A 20304-nucleotide genomic window follows, 5' to 3' on the forward strand; every position below is an offset into this window, starting at 1 on the left:
ATATTTACGCACTTCTATAATTATATATGCAACCGAACAATCAAATAAAACTTATATCCGTTAGAAACTCTAAAAATATTCTCTAAAGTGCCAACATAACACTAGAAGTTGAATTTCTATCAATTTCATAAGTTTCGTTTAAATTTCATTGATAGAGTCCAGGGAAAACATTTTCTAAAATACAAAAAAATCTCTGAATAATTGATAAATTAAAATTCAGGCACGTTTATATTAGGTAATGTCAATTTAAAATTTTCGCATGTAATATTTTATTTACTTTATTCAAAACATATCCTGTCTATTCATAACATACCTTTTTTATGCCGCAAATAAGTGTTAAACACAATTCACTCTTCGCCCACTAAAAGCGCACTATATTATTACCAATTTATAGTATTTGTCGCTCAGCAGCCACTCCATAATGTTATTGGCACAGAAGAAAATTGATGTTTACTTCTCAGTCCACCAGTCTCACTTCATTATTAATGAAACACTTTTATTATTTGTAATTACTACATAACATAACTTATATTTTTTTGACACTTGTATCCATTTGAAGTTTCGAACGCAACCATGGAAATTATGATAAACTTGATCCGAAGATGCACGGACTTGACCGAATGGCCGATCCGAATGCAACTTTAAAGGCGCGAAATATGAAAATGCCCCTGTATAATGAGTTCTTCCCTGCTGTTGTGCAATTAGGGTAGCAATCAAGGTTACCATGTATGTAAGCCCCAGCGTGTCCACCCTGTATAATCGCCATTACATGTCCATATGAGCTTAAAATGGGAACATCAGGTTCGATCTACAGGCTTTCCAAAAGTCGGCCATTTGAATTTTAATTGCAAAGTTAAAATTTATGAAAGGGAAAACCTAAAAGTTCAGCGTTAACATGAAAATTCAAAACTCTAAAATTGTAATCATTCAAAATTAGAAAAATTATTTAATGAGTTAGAAATCAATTTAAGATAAATTTTATTTTGATCGCGACTCGAAAAAAGTGCTTCAAACTTCTCGAGAATATGTGAAAGTGACGTGTGCACGGTGACCATGCGAGTGCTTCACGACGATCGTGCGCATGAATCATAGTTCGGACTTTCACGGCAGCCACCACTGCGATCACAATATTCAGAATTATTTTCACGCGCGACAGCAGTGTGATGTCGCAGCGATGAGAACCGTTCTGAGCACAATCTGGCAACCGTTTAGGATTTATGCATCAGCTCATCGTAACAATGTAAACCGATTGACATCGTTTTGCGCCTGGTAATCGATTTATAATAAGTGATCCACTTATTACCATAATTTGAATACAAAATAATATATCAATAATATTTAAGCGATGTAAATGGTCATTACTGAATTTTATTTTCATTTTTTAATGCTTAATGTTGGAAAATATTAGAACGGTGGCAGTCGAAAAGGTGCTAAGGGACATTTTTATGAAAATAGGCTTATTGGCCCAAAAGTTATTTAAAATCAAATTGCACATCCCATTAAGAGCATTTCCTAGAAATCGCATTTTTTAGTAAAGTAATAAAAAGTAGGTATGTCGCAGGGTGTCAAGGGACATGCTGTACTTAACCCCAATGCAGTGTTCGTTCAATTTTTGTAATTTTCTAATATTTTACTAGTAATACTTCTCTTCTTCAGCGTTTCTTAATAATTAATATGAAAAAATTAAATTGTGTTCACTAAAATTCTGAGATACCAGTGCCATTCTAACCTAACACTTGAAAAATTAAAAAATTCTTTTTCTATTTAAATACGACGTTTTTTTTTAGGTAACTATTTTGGTTCTTATTCGCGAACAAAATATATTCAAAATATTGTTGAAAATTTATAAATAATCACATTTACTTACTTTAAAGATATTGAATCGCAAGAAGGTCGTATTTAAAAATTAAAATACATTTTTTTAAGTTTTCAAGTATCAGGTTAGGATGGCACTGGTATTTTACTTAAAACAATTTAATTGTTTCATTTTAATAGTTAAGTCATTCTTCAGAAGAGAAGTATTACTTATAAAATTTCAGAAAAATGATACCTTGACACCCTGCGGCATACCTAATTTTTATTACTATATTAAAAAATGCGATTTCTAGGAAATGATTTTACCGGGATGTGTAATTGCTTTTTAAATTACTTAAGGGCCAATAAACCTATTTTCATAAAAATGTCCCTTAGCACCTTGTGGACTGCCATCCTTAAAATATTTTCCAACATTGAGCAGTGAAAAATGAAAATAAAAGTCATTAATGAACATTTACATTGCCTAAATATTATTGAAATATTATGTTTTATTCAAATTATGATAATAAGTGTATCAGCGGATGCATAAAGCCCAAACGGTTGCCAGGGTGTCATCGAAAGGGTTCTCATCGCTGCGACATCACAATCCTGTTGCGCGTGAAACTAATTTTGAACACTGCGATCGCAGTGGTGGCTGTCGTGAAAGTCAGTGTGTGATTTACGCCCATGATCGTCGTGAAGCACTCGCGTGATCACCGTGAACACGTCACTTTCACATATTCTCGAGAATTTTGAAGCATGTTTTTCCCGTCGCGCGCATTAGCCCCGTGAGTAACGGTGACCACAGTCGTTTTGTTTTCTCCGTGTTGAAAGTTGTCTTCACTCCCCCTTGAGGATGTTAGGCCGATCCACAATGAGAGGCGTAAGCTCGGATAGTTGGCAATAATGTGCACATGACGTTAAAGACGTATTTACGTTCGAACGACGACTTTTACGATTTTCAACAATGCTCGTGCTCACACCGACCAAACGCAATGCCGGTGTACATTCAAATATCCAAATTTGACGCGTCTTTTTATGTCTTCGCCGTTTTCATCGGTCTACTCCCCCACAATGTGACAAAATGAGAGCCTATGGAAAAAACTAGTTATCCAGGAAACAATTTAGATTCGGTTTGAACGTTTTTTTTCATTTATTTTTAATGGACGATAATTAAATAAAAAATCTCGACATTTTCTTTACAAAAAAAAAGAAAAACTGGATGAAAAAGATTACGTGGGGATTATCAGCCTTCATTAATTTTATTTTCACTGCATTTAAAGAATTTGTAAGTTTATAAAGTTTTTGAACTAAATTTGTAAATGTTCATCACTAGACACTGAAACCCAGTTCCTTATTTTGCAGCCATTCGTTAATAATTTATAATGGTTCAAACAATATTAATTACCAATTATAGCATACGTTATTTGTAAACTGAAAGCTTTATTCTTGCAACGTTTTTACGTCTCAACGTAAAACAGTGTTTTCACTTGACGCATTTGTACTTTTAAAATTTTAATCAGTTAGAATTGGGTCAGTAATTAAAATTATTAAGGCTATTTACTGAAAATCACTCTTATCGTCCTTAAGGATTGCATCAACAGTATTTTTTTAAAGAATGTATTGACTAAATATTATTTTTATTTGTGAAATCATTTAACAATTACTTAGAAATGAAAACCATTTCGTAATATGACTAAATTTGGCAGCGATGAGTCACTAATAATCAATTGTTGGTGAAATCAAAACCGAAAATAGTTTATTTTTAGTTTATAAATGTATAATGCAAGAAATACTATTCATAAATTTGTTCATCTTTATCCACGTCTCGTAGTAAAATTGAACGATGTGGGCATTTTTAATAAAATTTCTTAGAATTCTACACATTAAAAATAAATACTTAAAGTTATATTCGACTTAATTTCAGATTTGACTTGAATTAAGGAAGTACCTGAATTTAAGTGTGCAAACTATCTTGAAGAAAGCACTAACTTTCCTCAAATGAGAAATCAGCATTTTTCTACTGGAATAAAGTAAAGTATCCTCCTATATTTCCATATTCAGTTCTGAAAGTAAATTGGAGACAACCTGAAACAACCTGTAAGACTTTCGTCACTTAAAATAAAGGAATATACATTTCCTGAATTTCAGGTTCGTACTACCTTGCATGACGTTACAGAACGCTGGCGTTACTATACAGCTCGTGGCCATTTATTCTAGTCGCATCCTACTCCAATACTCCATGTCGCGTTGGTCAGTGTCGGCCATGATACTATGTTTCCATCATTCGAGGAGTTTTCGTTTCACAGATTTAAAAAAGTGCTGCAGAAAAATCAGTTCCAGTTATCAGCCAATATTTGTATTATTAAACCCATCAAAATAATTAAATGATTACAAAACTTTTTACTTCGCAGCGTGAGCGCTCTTTCAATACATTACGGAACGCAATTTTCTGAAGATTGTGGACCGCACCTGCCCCCAATATACCGTTTTTCCATTTGTCCTACTTTTCCTGTATTTTCTTACAAGTTTGAACCCAACTTGTATATTTTGTAAAATGAATAACTATTAGATGAAAACAGCTGAGGAGTGTCGGTAAGGCGTGAGAAAGTCTTGGTTTTTAGTTAGAATATTACCTTTAATTTCAGTTAGGATAGTGCCTATGCTTCTTTTTGTGACACCTTAAAATAAGCCGCTTTTTCGTCTAAAATTAAGTACGTTTTTTGCTATGTAATAATCAGAATTGTTAAAAATTCATATTTGCTTCTTAATTTCTTCACGCAGCTCATAATTTGTAATCTTACACATAGCCACCTTCCGTCTCCACTCTTGCAAGGGTTGCCAGTCAACAAGTTTATATTAAAAAAATGTGTGTAGGATATGTGAATGAATGGAATATTGTTTCCTCATAGAGGATGGTAATGGTACAAATTCAAAAAAAATTCCATTCGTTTCATTCAACGTCCTCAATTAAAAAATGTCTAATATTGTAATAATGTTTTAAGCAATTGTCCGGATGAATGTGTATGTGTGTGCTTATTATGGCCACTAATCTATAAAAAATGACACAAGGATTTCCAAAAATGTTTATTATCTTTTTTTAGCACTTTATAATATTTTAAAAATGGGTTTGTAATAGTAAAACTTCTTTCATTAACAAAATACTCGCAATCAAATATTGTTTATTTTTTGAATAACTATTTCTTATATCCTTAAAGTATACCAATAGTAGGTGTTAAAATTAGACTGAAAAGCATAATTGTCCTCATCTTGAGTCCTCATTTCGTGCCGATGGTCGGCTAAAACCTCGGCCAAGCGTGATCATTTTACCAGCTGGGACGATCTTCGGCTAACAAGGTTGGATCGAGTTTTACAAAGTCGGGCCGACTTTGGGCAGACGGGAAATCCGCACATGGAGATACATACAGACTTTTCAATATCAGGATTTCTTTTAAACAAGCTGTTCATTTTATAATGGCCTAAAAGATTTATGTAAATTCCTCTTCACATTTCAATAAAGTGACTATTTTGAAAGCAAAAAATTTTCATTCATGGTTCACGTGAAAACTTCGAGGAGATTTCAGGCTTTCAAGATTTGAAAAAAATTAAAAGAGAATTGCAGGTTTTCAAGGTTTTTAAGGTCGCTAGACACCCTGCATTCTTAAAATTTTCTTAATGTGAATATAATCAACTTGTTTCATCAGGATTTGTATTATTGTTTTCTTTTATTTCAACACCCTTCAATCATCTGTTTTCACAGTATTAGACAAAGTTGTCGAAGGTTCAATAATAAACGTCACTGAAATTGAAGTAATTTTTTACAACTGGAAGTCCAGTGACTTTAGTAGTAACAGTAATTTCATTTACCTTTTCTTTGTTGGGAAATGAGTGATATTTTTCTACCTATTTGACAGAGTGAAAATTGACTGAGAGTCGGTAACTTTTCGGTAAATTCCTAGTATAGAAACAGGTTCTGAAGTTCAGAAGGTTTCATTAAAACTTCAGTAAACGTCTTTTCCACGTAACGCGCGCCAGCCCCAAATATACGATTTATTCTCTTAAAATTTGTTTAAAATTCTTCCTGCTGAATGTTGTCCAAGTAAAAAAATTAATAATATTTTTAAAGGAAATAGGTGGAATCTGGAGCGAGGTGAAAGAGAAAAGGCGGTTTTGAAGGTCAGTGGAAGGGAAACAGTAGGATCTGACGATGCATGCAGGGGGTATATAGACGTGACTGGAAGGGAAAAGGCGATTTCTGGTATTTGGGGTAGGTGGAGGGAAAGAGGTTGTATCTAGGAGGCAAGTTGTTAGAAGAAAGTTGAAAGGTAATGGTGAGTGGAAAGGAAAAGGCTGTATTTGAAATAGAGGAAAGAATGTAGCATTTGGGGCTGGTGGAAGAGAAAATAGGGCATTTATGAGTGAAGGCAGAAGTAAAAAGGTGCTATCTGGAGGTGAATAGAAGGAATAAGGTTGGGCATTTAGAAAAAGATAGCTTGAGGGGGGGGGGAGAGATATGGGAAGGAGTGGGGGAATAATTAGTATATTTATAAGGATAGAATATTTATTACAACATTGTATTTTTATTTTTTTAAATACAGTGAGTGTCTTGATTCTCGAAACAGCGGGGTTGGCGAAATCTTTGTACAATATCGTGAACCGATTAAGTCCAACGCATTTTACTAGCAGTACATAATTTAAAAACCATTAAAAGGTTATAAGTATGTTCTAAGGTAAATTTAAAGGGCTAACCTTAATCTTTAAAGCACAATTTAATAGGTGGCGGCCCTGCGGACTTTAGCTAAGAAAGCACTAGTCAATAACATGGTGTCCGAGATTGGCGTCCCATTGAAAAAGACGCAGCTGGGGCGACCAAAATTATTTTCTTAGCCTTATGAGAAGGTGCCGTGATACGTAACGTGTAAAAATTGATTGCAGAGACTTCACAATGATGATTTTCCAATTGGAATTCAAAAAGCATACGGTGTCTCTAACTTTCCTTGTTGGACGACATTTTCTTCACTAATGATTTTTGAGGTTAAGTCCGCAGGGCCGCCTCTTATTATAGTGTGTTTTAAAAACTCAGATCATTACTAACTTCGCGAGAATTCCATAATACTACATATATTTTATGTTAAATTTACAAAAAAAAAGAACGATACATTTCTCATTGAACCAACATAAAATTTTACGGATATAACATACACTTATAAACTTATTCCAATTTAGACTGAATGTGTTGTTCAAAAATGTATTCAGTTCATTTAAGAAGATATGTAATAATTATTGTTAAACATTTTTGACATCATTTTGTAAACTGAATACTTATTTGCAGCAAAAAGTTAATTTTATTCAATTCTGCGGTTAGGTTCGTTCCTATTGCCGTTGTCATTTTTTCGACTACATTGCCATTTTAGTGACGTACTTTTGGCTATTTGACTTTTGATTCATTAAAAATCTTGTGAGAACCAGTGAATAGTCACAGATTTCCTATTTGAAAAAGTATATGGCGAAGCATGACAAGAATGTTAATGATTGATCGGTGAAAAGTTACTGGTTCTCAGTGACATGTTTTCTTTTTATAGCAGCACTTAAAATAGGTGTGTATAATAAATATAACTATAACTATACAAAAAAAGTTTCCAATCAATCGGCCTTCAGCTGACTATAACAAAGATGTAAATCTACTTAATCAGCATCCGACTAAAATCTAAGTAAGTAATTTGATCCAGGGCGATTGCAATCTTCTAAGTTATCAGCAATGTAATGCCTTCTGAAAGGAATATGTCATTTTTTGTTTAAAAAACACCGAAAACCCATTTAGCGATCATTTCAAGATCCATTTTCAGCTTCTTTTTCTAGCATGTAGAAAAAGTGTAAAACGCTTTTGGTTGTTAAACTGACTTAGTCCTATGTTCTCAGGACAATATCTTGAGTTTCTGTATGTATATGGGTTTCTATATAGAATGGTATACCTATCATTATCATGCTTTAGATTTCTACACGGGCATGACCAACTATTTGTAGTTAGGGCGTTCACTCGAGCACACTTCTAACCGGTCCTGAGGCGTTACGCCTTGACGGTGTTCTTCAGTGCTCAAAACGAGATAAGTCTTTTCAGGGGCGTACGCACTAATTTTGAGATGAGAAATGGCTCATGATTCTTTCATGAAGGACGTCTTGACATGCCTAGCTGAGATCAGATAAATGCTGACGTGGTATGGTTCGTTAAGTTCAATGGAACAATTTTTTCCATCATTTTATTTTTCGGAACACTTCTCTGCCTACCATGGTGGTGAATATATACATATATGTATTAGATATAACTAGAGATAATTATTACATGGTATTTCTCATTTTTATGTATGACAATTAACAAATATTTCCTCAATTTCATAATCTATCCAATATAAAAAGGTTGTATCGTGTTACTGAACTCTAAATTACGACACATGATTCGCAAAATCCTGAAATTGCATGCCATACGATTGCCAAAGTGAAATGTAATAAGAGATATTTTTCGTTTCTGCGATAGGCGCTAACAGAAATTATAATCTTCAGTTGGGGAAATTGCAAAACACTATATCAAAAAATCCGAATAGCTCCGATAATCTCCCGAGGTTAGCGGAATCCGCTAATTGTATCTCATAGCCCAGCGCTCACGATGTGAATTATAGAACTTCGTGTTTCCCGCTAAACTGGTCAAGATTCATGTATGGACACGTTTCTACCAGGGTTTTGTTTTTAAAGCAAGAGTAGTAATAATTGGCTAAAGTATACATTTTTTGTGATATTCAACTTACAAATTATGAAAGTTATTAGTTGAAAATTTCAAGGATTTTACCACTCAGGTTTTGAGCATCTGATCACAAAGCATTGATAAAGATTCTAGAAGGTTTCAATATATTTTAACGATTTTAAAATATTTAAAAGGATTTTTGAAGGTTTTACAAAGATTTATGAATGTTTTACAAAGATTTTATGGATTTGTACGATTGAAAAGAGGCGTATACATTAGGGTCATCCAAAAGCATACCTGTTGAAATTTTCTTTTGGATTAGAGGGCATGCCACCCCCGCCCTATTTTGTGAGGTTGTCGGAAAAAAAAATTCCCTACAAGTTTGAGCCAAATCGGTTAATATTAAGACGTGCCGAAAAGGCCCTGAAAACCCCCTAAGATTCACATGGGGAAATTTTGGTTTTCGGAACAATGGGATTCAGGTTTCTGGATTTAAACTTAGCTTGCGAGAGATGTTAAGAATTTGTTAAGGAGTCTCTAATCAACAATTTCCATGAAATTACTTCAAATTTGTATGCCCCACCCTCCTTGTGGAGGCCCAAAACTGCCCCAAAATGATCTTTGTTTCAAGCATTTAGTATTTGTTTAAAGAATGAATTGTTATTTAATTGTAACTTTTTCTTAAAAATAGGTATAAAACTCTAGTTTAAAAAAAAAAAGTTAGCTTCTCTGCTTATTATTAAATATCTGAGTAATTGATATACCAGTGTCTTATTTTGTAATAAATTCTTATTTGCTTAAATAAATTTTGTTTGTTGAAACAATTTTTTCGAAAATAAATTTTGGAAAATTCTGGTTTTTTTCAATTAATGTGGTAATTTTTCATTGTTGAGAACAAAATGTTGGGTTTTAATTTCCAGTGACATTCAAAAAGTACAAAGATGTCTAATTCCTTTGAGAATATTAACTGCTAATCTGCGGGGTAAACGTAAACAAACAAAAGATTTGCTTTGAGCTTTCAGAGGACAAACGAGTGTGTCTACGAGGGTAATTTAAAGAAAAAAATTATCCAAATAATTTCAGTACGACAAAATTGAATGTAATTTTTATAGAATGAAGTCTTACTAAGAAAATAAACTTTTCATGACCAATGTAAAACATTTTATGAACAAATACTAATTATTTAAAGCATTTGCTTGACGTTTAAATATTTTACAATAAGCGATATACTTAAATGAATTGAGACAAAAATCAGATTTTTGAATCAATTTCCAATAAAATGTTACATTAATATTTAATAAATTTATTAAACAATACGATAATGGCTTAAACGAAAAATTTCGCTCTTTACAATGACAAATTACCACAATAATTGCAGAAAAAAGAAATTTCCAACATTTATTTTTGAAAAAAATTGTTTAAACAAACAAAATTTAATTAAGCAAATAAGAATTTATTTCAAAATAAGTTACTAGTATCTAAATGACGTGAATATTTAATAATAAGCAGCAAAGACAACAAATTTTTTTTTTAACTAGAGTTTTATACCTCTTTTTAAGCAAAAGTTACAATTAAATAATAGTAAATTGTTTAAACGAATACTAAATCTTTGGAACAAAGATCATTATTCCTAAAAATGCCCAATGGTTCAATCAAACATAAAAAATCTATCTTTTAATAAGTAAGCGCCGAAAAATTATTTAAACAAAAATAAATTGTTTAAACAATTGTTTATTAGTTGAAAAATACTTGAAAACCATTCCACTTGACTAACAAACATAATTTATGGCAAAAAAGGAAAAAAACAGAGCATTTATGTGTCAATTTTGGGCAAAAAAGTAAATGTAAGTTTTTTAGGGTATTTTTGGCGCTCCACAAGGGGGGGGGGGGGGGGGGGGGGGGGGGGGGGGGGTCGAGGTATCAAAATGTAAAATAATTTCATGGAAATGCTTGATTAGAGATTCCTAAACAAATTCTTAATATCTCCCGCAAGTTAAGTTGAAGTCCAGAAACCTGAAACCCATTTTTCCGAAAACCAAAATCTTCCCATGTTTATCTTATGAGATTTTCAGTGCATTTGCGGCACCTCTTAATATTAACCGAATTGTCTGAAACTTTGAGGGTATTTTTTTCCGGCGACCTCACAAAATGGGAGGGGGGGGGGGCATGTCATCTATTCGAAAGTCAGTTGTTTGCACAATCCTAGTGTACATCATGAGTTTACAAATATTTTACAACAATTTTACAAGGCTTTTAAATATTTCATAAGATATAAAGGATTTCAAACATTTTAAAAAGGGTACAGTACACCAAATTTGAAACACTGTAAAACATTTGGAAGATTTGAAAATATTTCACTAAGATTTCAAAGAATTCGATGATTTCAACGAATAAAAAAAATTCACAAATATTTCGAAAGATTTTACAAAAATTTCCAATATTTCATAAATATTTGAAAAACATTAAACTATAAAATCAGGTTTTAATAAATTTGAGAAGATTTTGAAGGTTTCAATGATTTCAAACTAACACAAAAGATTTTACAAACAAATTTGAAACTACGAATGCACAAATACGTCATTAAAAATTCACAAAGATTTCAGGTATTTTAAAGATTTTAGGGATTTTAAATATTTTACAAAAATTGAGAATGATTCCAAAAGAATTCACAGAAATATCAAGATTTCATAAAGATTTTAAGTACTTCAAAAGATTTAAACAAATTCTCAAAGATTTCAAAAGGTTTCACAGATTTCATAAAGACTTCAAGGAATCCAAAGACGACTTGTGTTCGCAAAAAAATGAGGAAATATTTTATTTATAGCTCTTTTTCCTTATAAATGCTTCAACTTGTAATTGTATAATAATATACTTCATTTATACAAAATTTGTATTAAGTTCAGGGCACCTACAATTTTTGACCCAGCACCGTTACTTGTAATACCAAGCCGAATGTGAGACGGGAACGAGGTGATTGAAAAAAAAGAAAAACCTATAGATATTTTTGGATTTAATTCAATCCCAGTTTGGACCTTATTAAAACAGAATATTTCCTTGTTTTTGCTTTTAATTTCGAATGTTTCTAAGCCGAGTTATTAAGCACCATGCCGCTTCTCACAATTCGAAAAATTCTCACCATTTGGTATAGAAGGAATCTTCAAACCCCTTCTCTCAGCGTGATTTCCGTGCGATGCTTGTGTTTTATGCATATGTTTGCGTACTATGTATATAAGTAAAGATTAAGTTAGTTACATCAGTGAATGTGTACTCTATATTGTTATGTGTACAAATACTAATAATTATAATGATAATGAACGTATTTATGTGCTATAATTGTGTAGTGTGAGTTGTTTGGATTTCACGGCGGTTTACGAACTTGTTTTCGTATTTTCGACAGTAACATTTTTTTCGAATGACTCATAATTTTTAGTCTAGTCTTTAGCGAATTTCAGAATCCTATCTTTCAAAATGTGAAAAAATTATTCCAATCTTTCTAATAATCGACATTATGGTCCTGCTTGAATTTAATATAGTGAATTTTAAATATCACATTTTCTTCTACAAGTTTTGTAGAACTTATATTAATTTACCAAGCTGAATTTTTCATAGATTATCCATAAATACTATACTATTTTTTAATATACATACCCGATTTCCCTGAATCGCAAAAGATTATACTAAACTGTAATATCGGGTTAAACGTATTTTGTAACTAAATTTCTATAGGTGTAGTCACGTGCTGTTGTATGTCACATAAGACGGCGGTTATACACTGCTTTAACCTTTCGGAAAGATAACTGCGCTGTATGCATTCTATGGGGCCTTCAGTTATGGAATTTTGCAAAAAATGTATCGTAATTTCGAGTTCAGTTTCACATATTTATAAAGTTCTTATAAATTAGTTCCTAATGTTTTGGAAATTTAATAAGATTTTAGAAATTGGATGAGAATGTGTTCTTTTTCGTAAAAAATACTACCTACATTAAAGAATTTCACAGGTTAAATATAAAAAACGTTTAATAATAAAATATTAGACAATATTTTGTTATGTTATATAACATTAGGACGTATTTCCTTTTTTTTCTTCTTCCGTATTTATTTTATGATATCTTGATGTTCTTTTAATGTGGTTTACCCACCATTTCTGTCAGCAAACTGACAAGACACTTCTTCCTGAAAAAGAAAATATGTTTAGTATTTTTCTCTGTATCAAATACAATAGATTTTTATTTTTGTTTCTAGCCTTCGTTGCACCACCCATGCGAGAATTTACGCCGGCATCCAGAGTGAGATCGTTGGCCCAAAGTGGGGCCAATTTTCAGAAATGATCGGCTAACCCCTACTGAAGATTCCTATATAGGTTCCTACATAGGATCCTATATAGGATCCTACATAGAAACCTTTATGTTTCACCTATAGGTGTTACCTATAGGAAGTAACCTAGGATCCTATATAGGATCCTGTATATTTTTCTGTATCGGACCATATCCAGATGCGCAGTACTATTCTATGGCACCTACTTCTGCACAGAAGTTTTTTTGGTCCTCAGGGAGCACCTAGAGACTTACGTACCATTAGGTACCATTAGTTAGGCACCATCAGTTAGATAGCATTAGTTACTATATTAGGGAGTATCCTATACAGGCACCTATATAGGATACTATGTGCTTTCCGATAGGTGGCACCTATATGTGAAACATATAGTTTTCAGTAGGGACCTACCGAATTGATAACTGTGGGCTAACCGTGGCTGAGTATAATTGTCCTAATATACGTTAGTAAGGTTGAACCGCCAATAGCACTTATCGATGGAAAAATTCGTTTTTTTCAATGCCAGTCCTTTTAATTGGAAACTTCATGATAATTTTAGCAACAGCCATCACTATTTGATAAATTTTATTTTATTTTTTAACAAATTCAAGAAACAAATGCATAATTCGGACATTTATTGACGAAAAATTCGTTTTTTTCTCTATGTCAGTCCTTTTAATTGAGAACTTTATGTTAATTTCAGCAAAATTCATAATAAGTTCATAAATTATATGATTTTTTAAATACAATTTAATAAAAAAATGCATTATTTGCGCATTTATCGACGGAAAAACTCATTTTTGCAATGTTAGTCCTTTTAATTGAGAACTTTACGATAATTTCAGTGACTTTTGGTCCAACCTTGGCTCAACCAACACTTGAGCTATGGAAAATCCTTCTTAGCCAAGTAACGCCGACTATTGTGTCAACTATGTTTTAGATACGTTGATCCTAGGTTGGTAGCGTATATTAAGCAAATTAATAGTCAGCACCCACTCAGTGTCCTAAGGACGTCCTGAGGACCTTTTAAAGACATGAAAAGATCCAAAGGATGTCTTAAGGCGTCAAAGCATATGACATACAGGTACATTTTAAGGACGTCTTTAGGACGTCCTGGTGCCCAATGGACACAGTCGGCCCACTGTTATCATCTCGGAAGGTTGGCCGACGTTTGAAAAAGTTGGCTTAACTTTGGTTGGATAGAAAATTCGCACACGGACAGTACACATATTTTAACTTTAACATGTCCTATAAGACGTTATTTCCAGCTAGAAGCTTTCAAGATTTGCTTTGTAATTTCTGGTATTGTCATTTTAATGAAGCCACTTGACCTGACAAGCACTGGCGTCACCAGCGGACCATCTCTGGCAATGAATATATATATATATGTACATGGACAACAGATACGGCAAAAGCCACGGAAGACTGAGCGGGACGCGAGCGCAAGGCAATTGGTCTGAATTGCATGAACGGCATACAGCACGTGCTACTTCGTTGATATTAAAAAAATAATCGACGCTAGGGACGTAATCGCGCAACTATCAAACTACCATAAAGCCACCCGCAGAATGGAAAAGGTAAAATGTAACGATTCAAAATTATTATAATAGATGTGGTAACCTGCGGAGCATAATATAAAAGGAACAAGGGGAGAATAATATATTGATGTATTGGAATTCTTCAACACGACGTGATATCTTAAGGACACTTTTCAATATGCTTGAAATTATTCACATTTAAAATATTGTTTAAATTATACAACCGAAAGGCCCAAGAACATTAGGTCACAAAATAAAGCCCCAAAGTAAGGTCTCAAGCACTAAGTTCTAAATCGTAAATCCTGAATCGTAAGGCACACCATAGGTCAGGAAAATATAAAGCCAAAAATCATCATGCTTAAATACGATAGATGGATACGGATAAATCCGGCCAGAAGTTTAGAGGTTTCATTACGGGCCTCCAATTTCCTAAAAAGTAAAAACTTTAACTATACTACGAAGAATATAATAATAATTTTGTTCATTTTTTAAATCACTAATTATAATATTATATGGAAGTGTCTACGTGTACCGAAATTTCGGTACTAATATTGATGTATCTACACAAAAACCTAAATATTCGTACTGAAATTTCGGTACAAATAGACCCTTTTCCAGCTCCCGCTATTTGTACCGAAAAAAATCGGCTATTTGTACCGAAATTTCGGAACACTAAGACATGGTCTAATTATATCATTTGCTTTCAATACATATCCATTGGATCTCCTTTGACATAAAATGCTCATAACTTATGAGAAAGTTAAACATGCACCGACATCACGATATACTTTGACATGCGAGTCTCTCCGGCCAAATCTTTGAAAACCAATTTGCGAAACAATTTTCATTCCAGAGCCATAACTATTTCGTCTTTAATGTTCTTTTAAGTACTCTGCTTGAGAGAATGTTTTGCTGTTCGATTTTTTGCGCCCTACGAAATTCGACCTCTTGCCAAAGGCATTGTAAACTTGCCCAACAAGGCGTAGGGAGTGGAGGGAAAGGCACCAAGGAAGCGAGCAGGGAAGAAGATGAGATAAAAAGATTTAAGAAAATAAAAAGAGAAAGAAAGAAAAGAAGACCTATTTGGAGTTGGCGTAGCGGCATTTTTTCGTAATTGTAAGGATTACCTTAATAAGTGGGGACCGAGTGGGACGCGTGGCCCGCAGGCGGCAAACTGTATTATGCATAGCAATGCAGCGTAGTATAATAATGTTTTTCTTCTATCTCTCGTGTTTATGCTTATAACTCCGCTCGCTTTTGCCATCTTCTTCTTTACGCCTTGATTTCACTCCACCTATCTCCCTTTCTTTTAATTTTTTCTCTTTCTACTCTTCTCGCCTCTCCCCTCCTCATAATCATCTACTCTCCTCTACACTCACCCACCTGACCGACAATAGAGTGACCCTCCGTGCGAAGGAGCCCTGAGCAATGACTGCGTTTCTTAAGGCTTACAGGGCTGGCTCTGCATAAACGCGTCAGGTAAGCGGAAAATTGGACGAGTTCAACATCTCACATGAGTCCAGACACCAGAGTCGCGGTCTCATAACAAGTTCTTAAACCTGAGAAACATTTTTATACATAGATATACATTTATACAATATACGTCATGATAGTTAATGTTAACCTCTCTTGTTACTCTATAAGATGGCATATGGTGAAAATGAAATCTTCTATTGATTCATCTTACACAGACAATGAGTAACGGTTTTCTACCACTGTAACTAGTAACCAAAGTTTCACATTCTCATTCGTGAGAGTGTAATGTAATTGTTCCAATTTTCGATTTCAGGTTCTTAACGGATCTTGACATTTTGGCATTCACAGATTTCGAACATCATAACATTTTGTCGGTGTTTAGGAAGGGGGGGGGGGGGTAGCGCCGACCAGTTAACAATCATATATTATTTTAAAAGTTAATAACATGTAGAATTAATCCATTTTTTCATTTCGTGTTCTACATTATTGTATAGATTATTTCTATAAGTATTATTCACATGAATAAAACAATGATTTGGCAATTGAATTATTTGGAACAAGCTGTATTTTGTCGTCTTTGCCCCCCACCGTAGGGCAAAGCCGACCGCAGCTTTTATGAAAATGAAAACATCTAAAGATAGGGAAATATGATGGTTTGCTTCTGTGATATTTTATGTACCGGAAAAATTACCTTTAAGCATATCCAGCAAGAAGAATAAGTTATTTTGAATAAAAATAGTGATAGCCGTTATATAACCTCTTATTCTTTGACATTCTACTAGAAGCGGACTTCATGTAATTTTTCTACAGTACCAATTTAAGAAACCTGCATATCGACCGGATTGAGAATGATAATATTCAATAGTTTTTTCCATCTAGCCCACAAGTTAAGTGGCTGTTCTACATTCCCGATCATTTATTGACGAAACTTGTGACATGTGTATCACCTAAGCACATGTAAACTATTATTTGTATCGGGCCTGCCCCTCTGGCCAGGCCTCAATTATTTATGATATTTAATATGCTTTGGACTTGAATTAAGTCTATAATTATTATAATTACATTGTGTGATATTGTTTTATCTATCAAAGAATCACATTTTTATACTGTAAGTATTGCCATTAAGGTGGAAAACTTTATATTCCTGTCAGTGAATCTTCTATTCTTTCGTGGTAAAAACTGTTATCTACATAATTTTTCTTTTACAACGTCAATGTTTAATATTTTCGTAAGTAACACTATCTCTATGATGAATAGATTTATTTACTGCAAATTAGAACTAAAATTATTAAATAATAGCGATGATATAGGAAAAGTCACCTTTGTCCTACCGGTCGGCGCGGCCCCCCTCTTTCGCTAAATTTTGAAGGATTTGTCGAATCGAGTCAGTCTTTGGTACACTTTTTAATGGTCTCAAAATGAAGGTTAAGTTTGCTAAGCAGATATTCCCAACCAAAATCAAAAAATTTAGACCATTTTCAAAATTTTAATTTTTTAAAAATTTTAGACATTTTTGTCAAAGTGCCTTATAGATGGGCGGAAGACTTGAAAATTATCCAAGTGAATATTTTTCTGATAAAGAAATTTTATCCAAAGTTTTCACTAGATAACAAATATATTTATAAACTATTCTGATGAAAGTTTGTTATCAGAGCAAAATTCAAAAAATTACATCCTTTCAATTCGACACCAATTGAAAATGTTCTAGATTAATTAATCAAAGTAGAGTTGTTCACAAATGAAGTTTAAGCGAACGGAATCAGAGCCTACGGATGAATGGCTCTTTTTGGTTTATAAAAAAATGGTATTTTTTTTATTACATTATATTGAAAAACATACCTACTTCAAATATACTGTTCAATTTTGCTTGCATCGTTTTATTTTTCGAAACGAACTGACTCTATAACCTAATTGTTGAGCGCGAAGTGTGAGTGTTGCAATGAAAATATAATCGTCAGAACCGCAGGTGCTTTGACGGCCTTCTTTAAAACAAATGGAAAAAAAGTTTTAGTTTCAATTTACGACTATAATTCCTGAGAAGCTTAAATCACAGTTTTTGATCAAGTTTAATATTTAGGATCTTTGAAAAAATGTAGTTGAACTGTACGCATTAAACGTACGAAAACGAGCGCGAGACCGTACCCGCGCGCTCTGAGCGCGCTCAAACTTGGCGCGAACTGCCATGCGAGCAGTGTACAATGAGAATCGCCCGTGCAGCGCGCATATGTTTTTCTTCGATTTCTCGCGGTATAGTAATGTCCCAATTCAAATCAACTTTGAATTTCTGTGGTTTAGGAGCTCTGAGCTAAGATAAAATAATTTTTTATGTTATAGGCCATTCAAGTATTGTGACACAGTCTAAATTCTGATTTAAATTCGCAGGGAACTGCGAAAAATTTCGTTATACTTGAATGGGCCCTTAATGCAGTCTAACCTGCTGTTAATGAATATTTTCCTAAAAATAAAAAAGTATCATTCAAATATTGATTAGTGCGTGTATTTTGTAAGAATTTAATGCTGTCTTCTATTATATTTAGTTTTAAAGCTTTGGAATAATAAAATAAGTTTTGTTTTGATATACCGAAATTCGAACAATAATGCCCAAGATGAATTCTTTAGGTTAAAAAACCAGTTTTCGGAGCATTTTTGAAGATGGAACTTCGAAAAATCGCTTTTTGAAAAAACATCTATAAAGTTGGCGAGTGCTATAAGGGAACGTGCTATACTTTTTGTACATTTATGAAATATATCAAATTCCGGTTGTTTTCGGAACATGAGTATAATACTAATAGATTTAGTAGGTCCTAATATCATTCCCTAGCCACGTCTGAAAATTACAATTTTGACCTTGACTCACAAAAATGCGGATATCTCTTGAGCTCGAACATATGTCATAAGGGCCCTTTTCTTGTGGACGCTCACATTTTTTTAAGCACTTGAAATAAAAAATTAATCCTGTCATGAACGAGTAGCTATGTCTTGGATACGTAAAAAATTAAACAGATATTTATGTATTTTTGTAAATAATCTGCGATCTTTGAGAAAGATTTGATGAACTCGATGTCAAAAATCTAAAACAGTTCATCACTTTTTTCCCGTCAATAATTATAAAAATATTACGAATACTTCAGAACAAATTTTCAGAGAACTCACAAGCTAGCCCGTCAAATGTAGAAACTGGCAAATACTATCGCTCGTACAAACGTTTGCTCAAACAGTTTATGTTTAGCACGGACTGAGAGCGAAATGCGTGAAGAGCGTAAAATCCGCTCCTCGTCAGCTCTTCTCCTGTTTATATTCTCTCAGCGTTACGAGCGAGGATGCTCGATCCGAGCTTTGCGAGAACGGAGACTGAGTGGCCGAGAGTGCAGGCAGAAATCATGTCGAGTTCATCACTATCGAACGCCTACTCGTATCATAGTTACGCTATTCGATATCTGAACCGTTCTCCAGATCTATAGGTTGAATTATAACGAGGAGGAGAAGAGTTTCTTTGTTCGGGGCGCTCATATAGCAGAATAGAAATATCATTAGATGACACTGCGTCACACGCTATATAGTTAAATACATCACATTATTTGTGGGCTTTACTTGAACTTTACTTTACAATTTTTATTTTACATATGATCTGTAATTAATCTATTTATATATTTTGTTGAAAATTCATATATTTTTTTCAAAAATTCATCTCTAGCTGGAAACTCTTTTTTTTCTTCTTAAATTATATTTTTAAGTGATTTATAAATTTTGCCAGTTCAAATTTCATTTCTATGCTATGCTAAATGAGCATGAAAGAGATTCACAATTATAAAACCAGACTTCAAGACTACCTCCCTTTTCGGCTGATTGGAGACAAGAAATAATAATTGAAGAAAAGATAGATCAAACGTTTAGGGCAGAGCCCTAAATGAGCCCTGAACTATTCTACAAGGTGAATTTTCTGTAAATTCATTATTATTACGTTTTACAGCAATCTTGAATCATATTATTCTTAAGCTGCAAACACTATTTTTTTACAAAAAATAAGAGGCAATAATTCGGTACTACGGGCCCAAATTAGTCCTCAATGAGCCTTAAATTATGCGAGAAATAAAAATGGGTTTTATGGTTTTCTTCCTGTATTTTTTATAACGTCAAGTTGGGACAACACCATATATAACAAAAAAAAAGGGCAAAGGAAATATCACGCGACCTTCGGTCGATGATTTTTCAGGAGCCTTAAATGAGCCTGAAATTATGTAAGAGAAAAGAAAAGAAATTTTGTTTGTGGAAAATTTGTTTAAACAATAATTGTTTAAACAATTTTTGTTCAATTCAAATATCATATTTATGGAGCCCTAGGTGAGCCTTAACATACCAGGTGTATACATATGAAACCGGTATTGCCATTTAGCGGCCAGTAGGCACACTTGTAGGCACTGTCGGAACTTACCATTTGTGCTAATTGGC

The 20304-nt window shown here is 33.3% G+C and overlaps 1 protein-coding gene across 2 annotated transcripts in view; it reads right to left on the bottom strand.

Moving 5' to 3' along the window:
• Window positions 1-12198: 12198 nt before the first annotated feature.
• LOC117171831 overlaps window positions 12199-20304 on the bottom strand; it is a 186813-nt gene continuing 178707 nt past the window's right edge. The window contains exon 4 of one of the 2 annotated variants that reach the window (XM_033359461.1): window positions 12199-12703. In XM_033359461.1, coding sequence (XP_033215352.1) covers window positions 12652-12703 — 52 coding nt within the window. In that variant the 3' untranslated portion in view covers window positions 12199-12651. The remainder of the gene's footprint in view (window positions 12704-20304) is intronic. The other variant, XM_033359462.1, reaches the window with a different exon arrangement.

The sequence above is a fragment of the Belonocnema kinseyi genome, chromosome 4 (assembly GCF_010883055.1).
Source record: "Belonocnema kinseyi isolate 2016_QV_RU_SX_M_011 chromosome 4, B_treatae_v1, whole genome shotgun sequence".
Lineage (NCBI taxonomy): Eukaryota > Metazoa > Arthropoda > Insecta > Hymenoptera > Cynipidae > Belonocnema > Belonocnema kinseyi.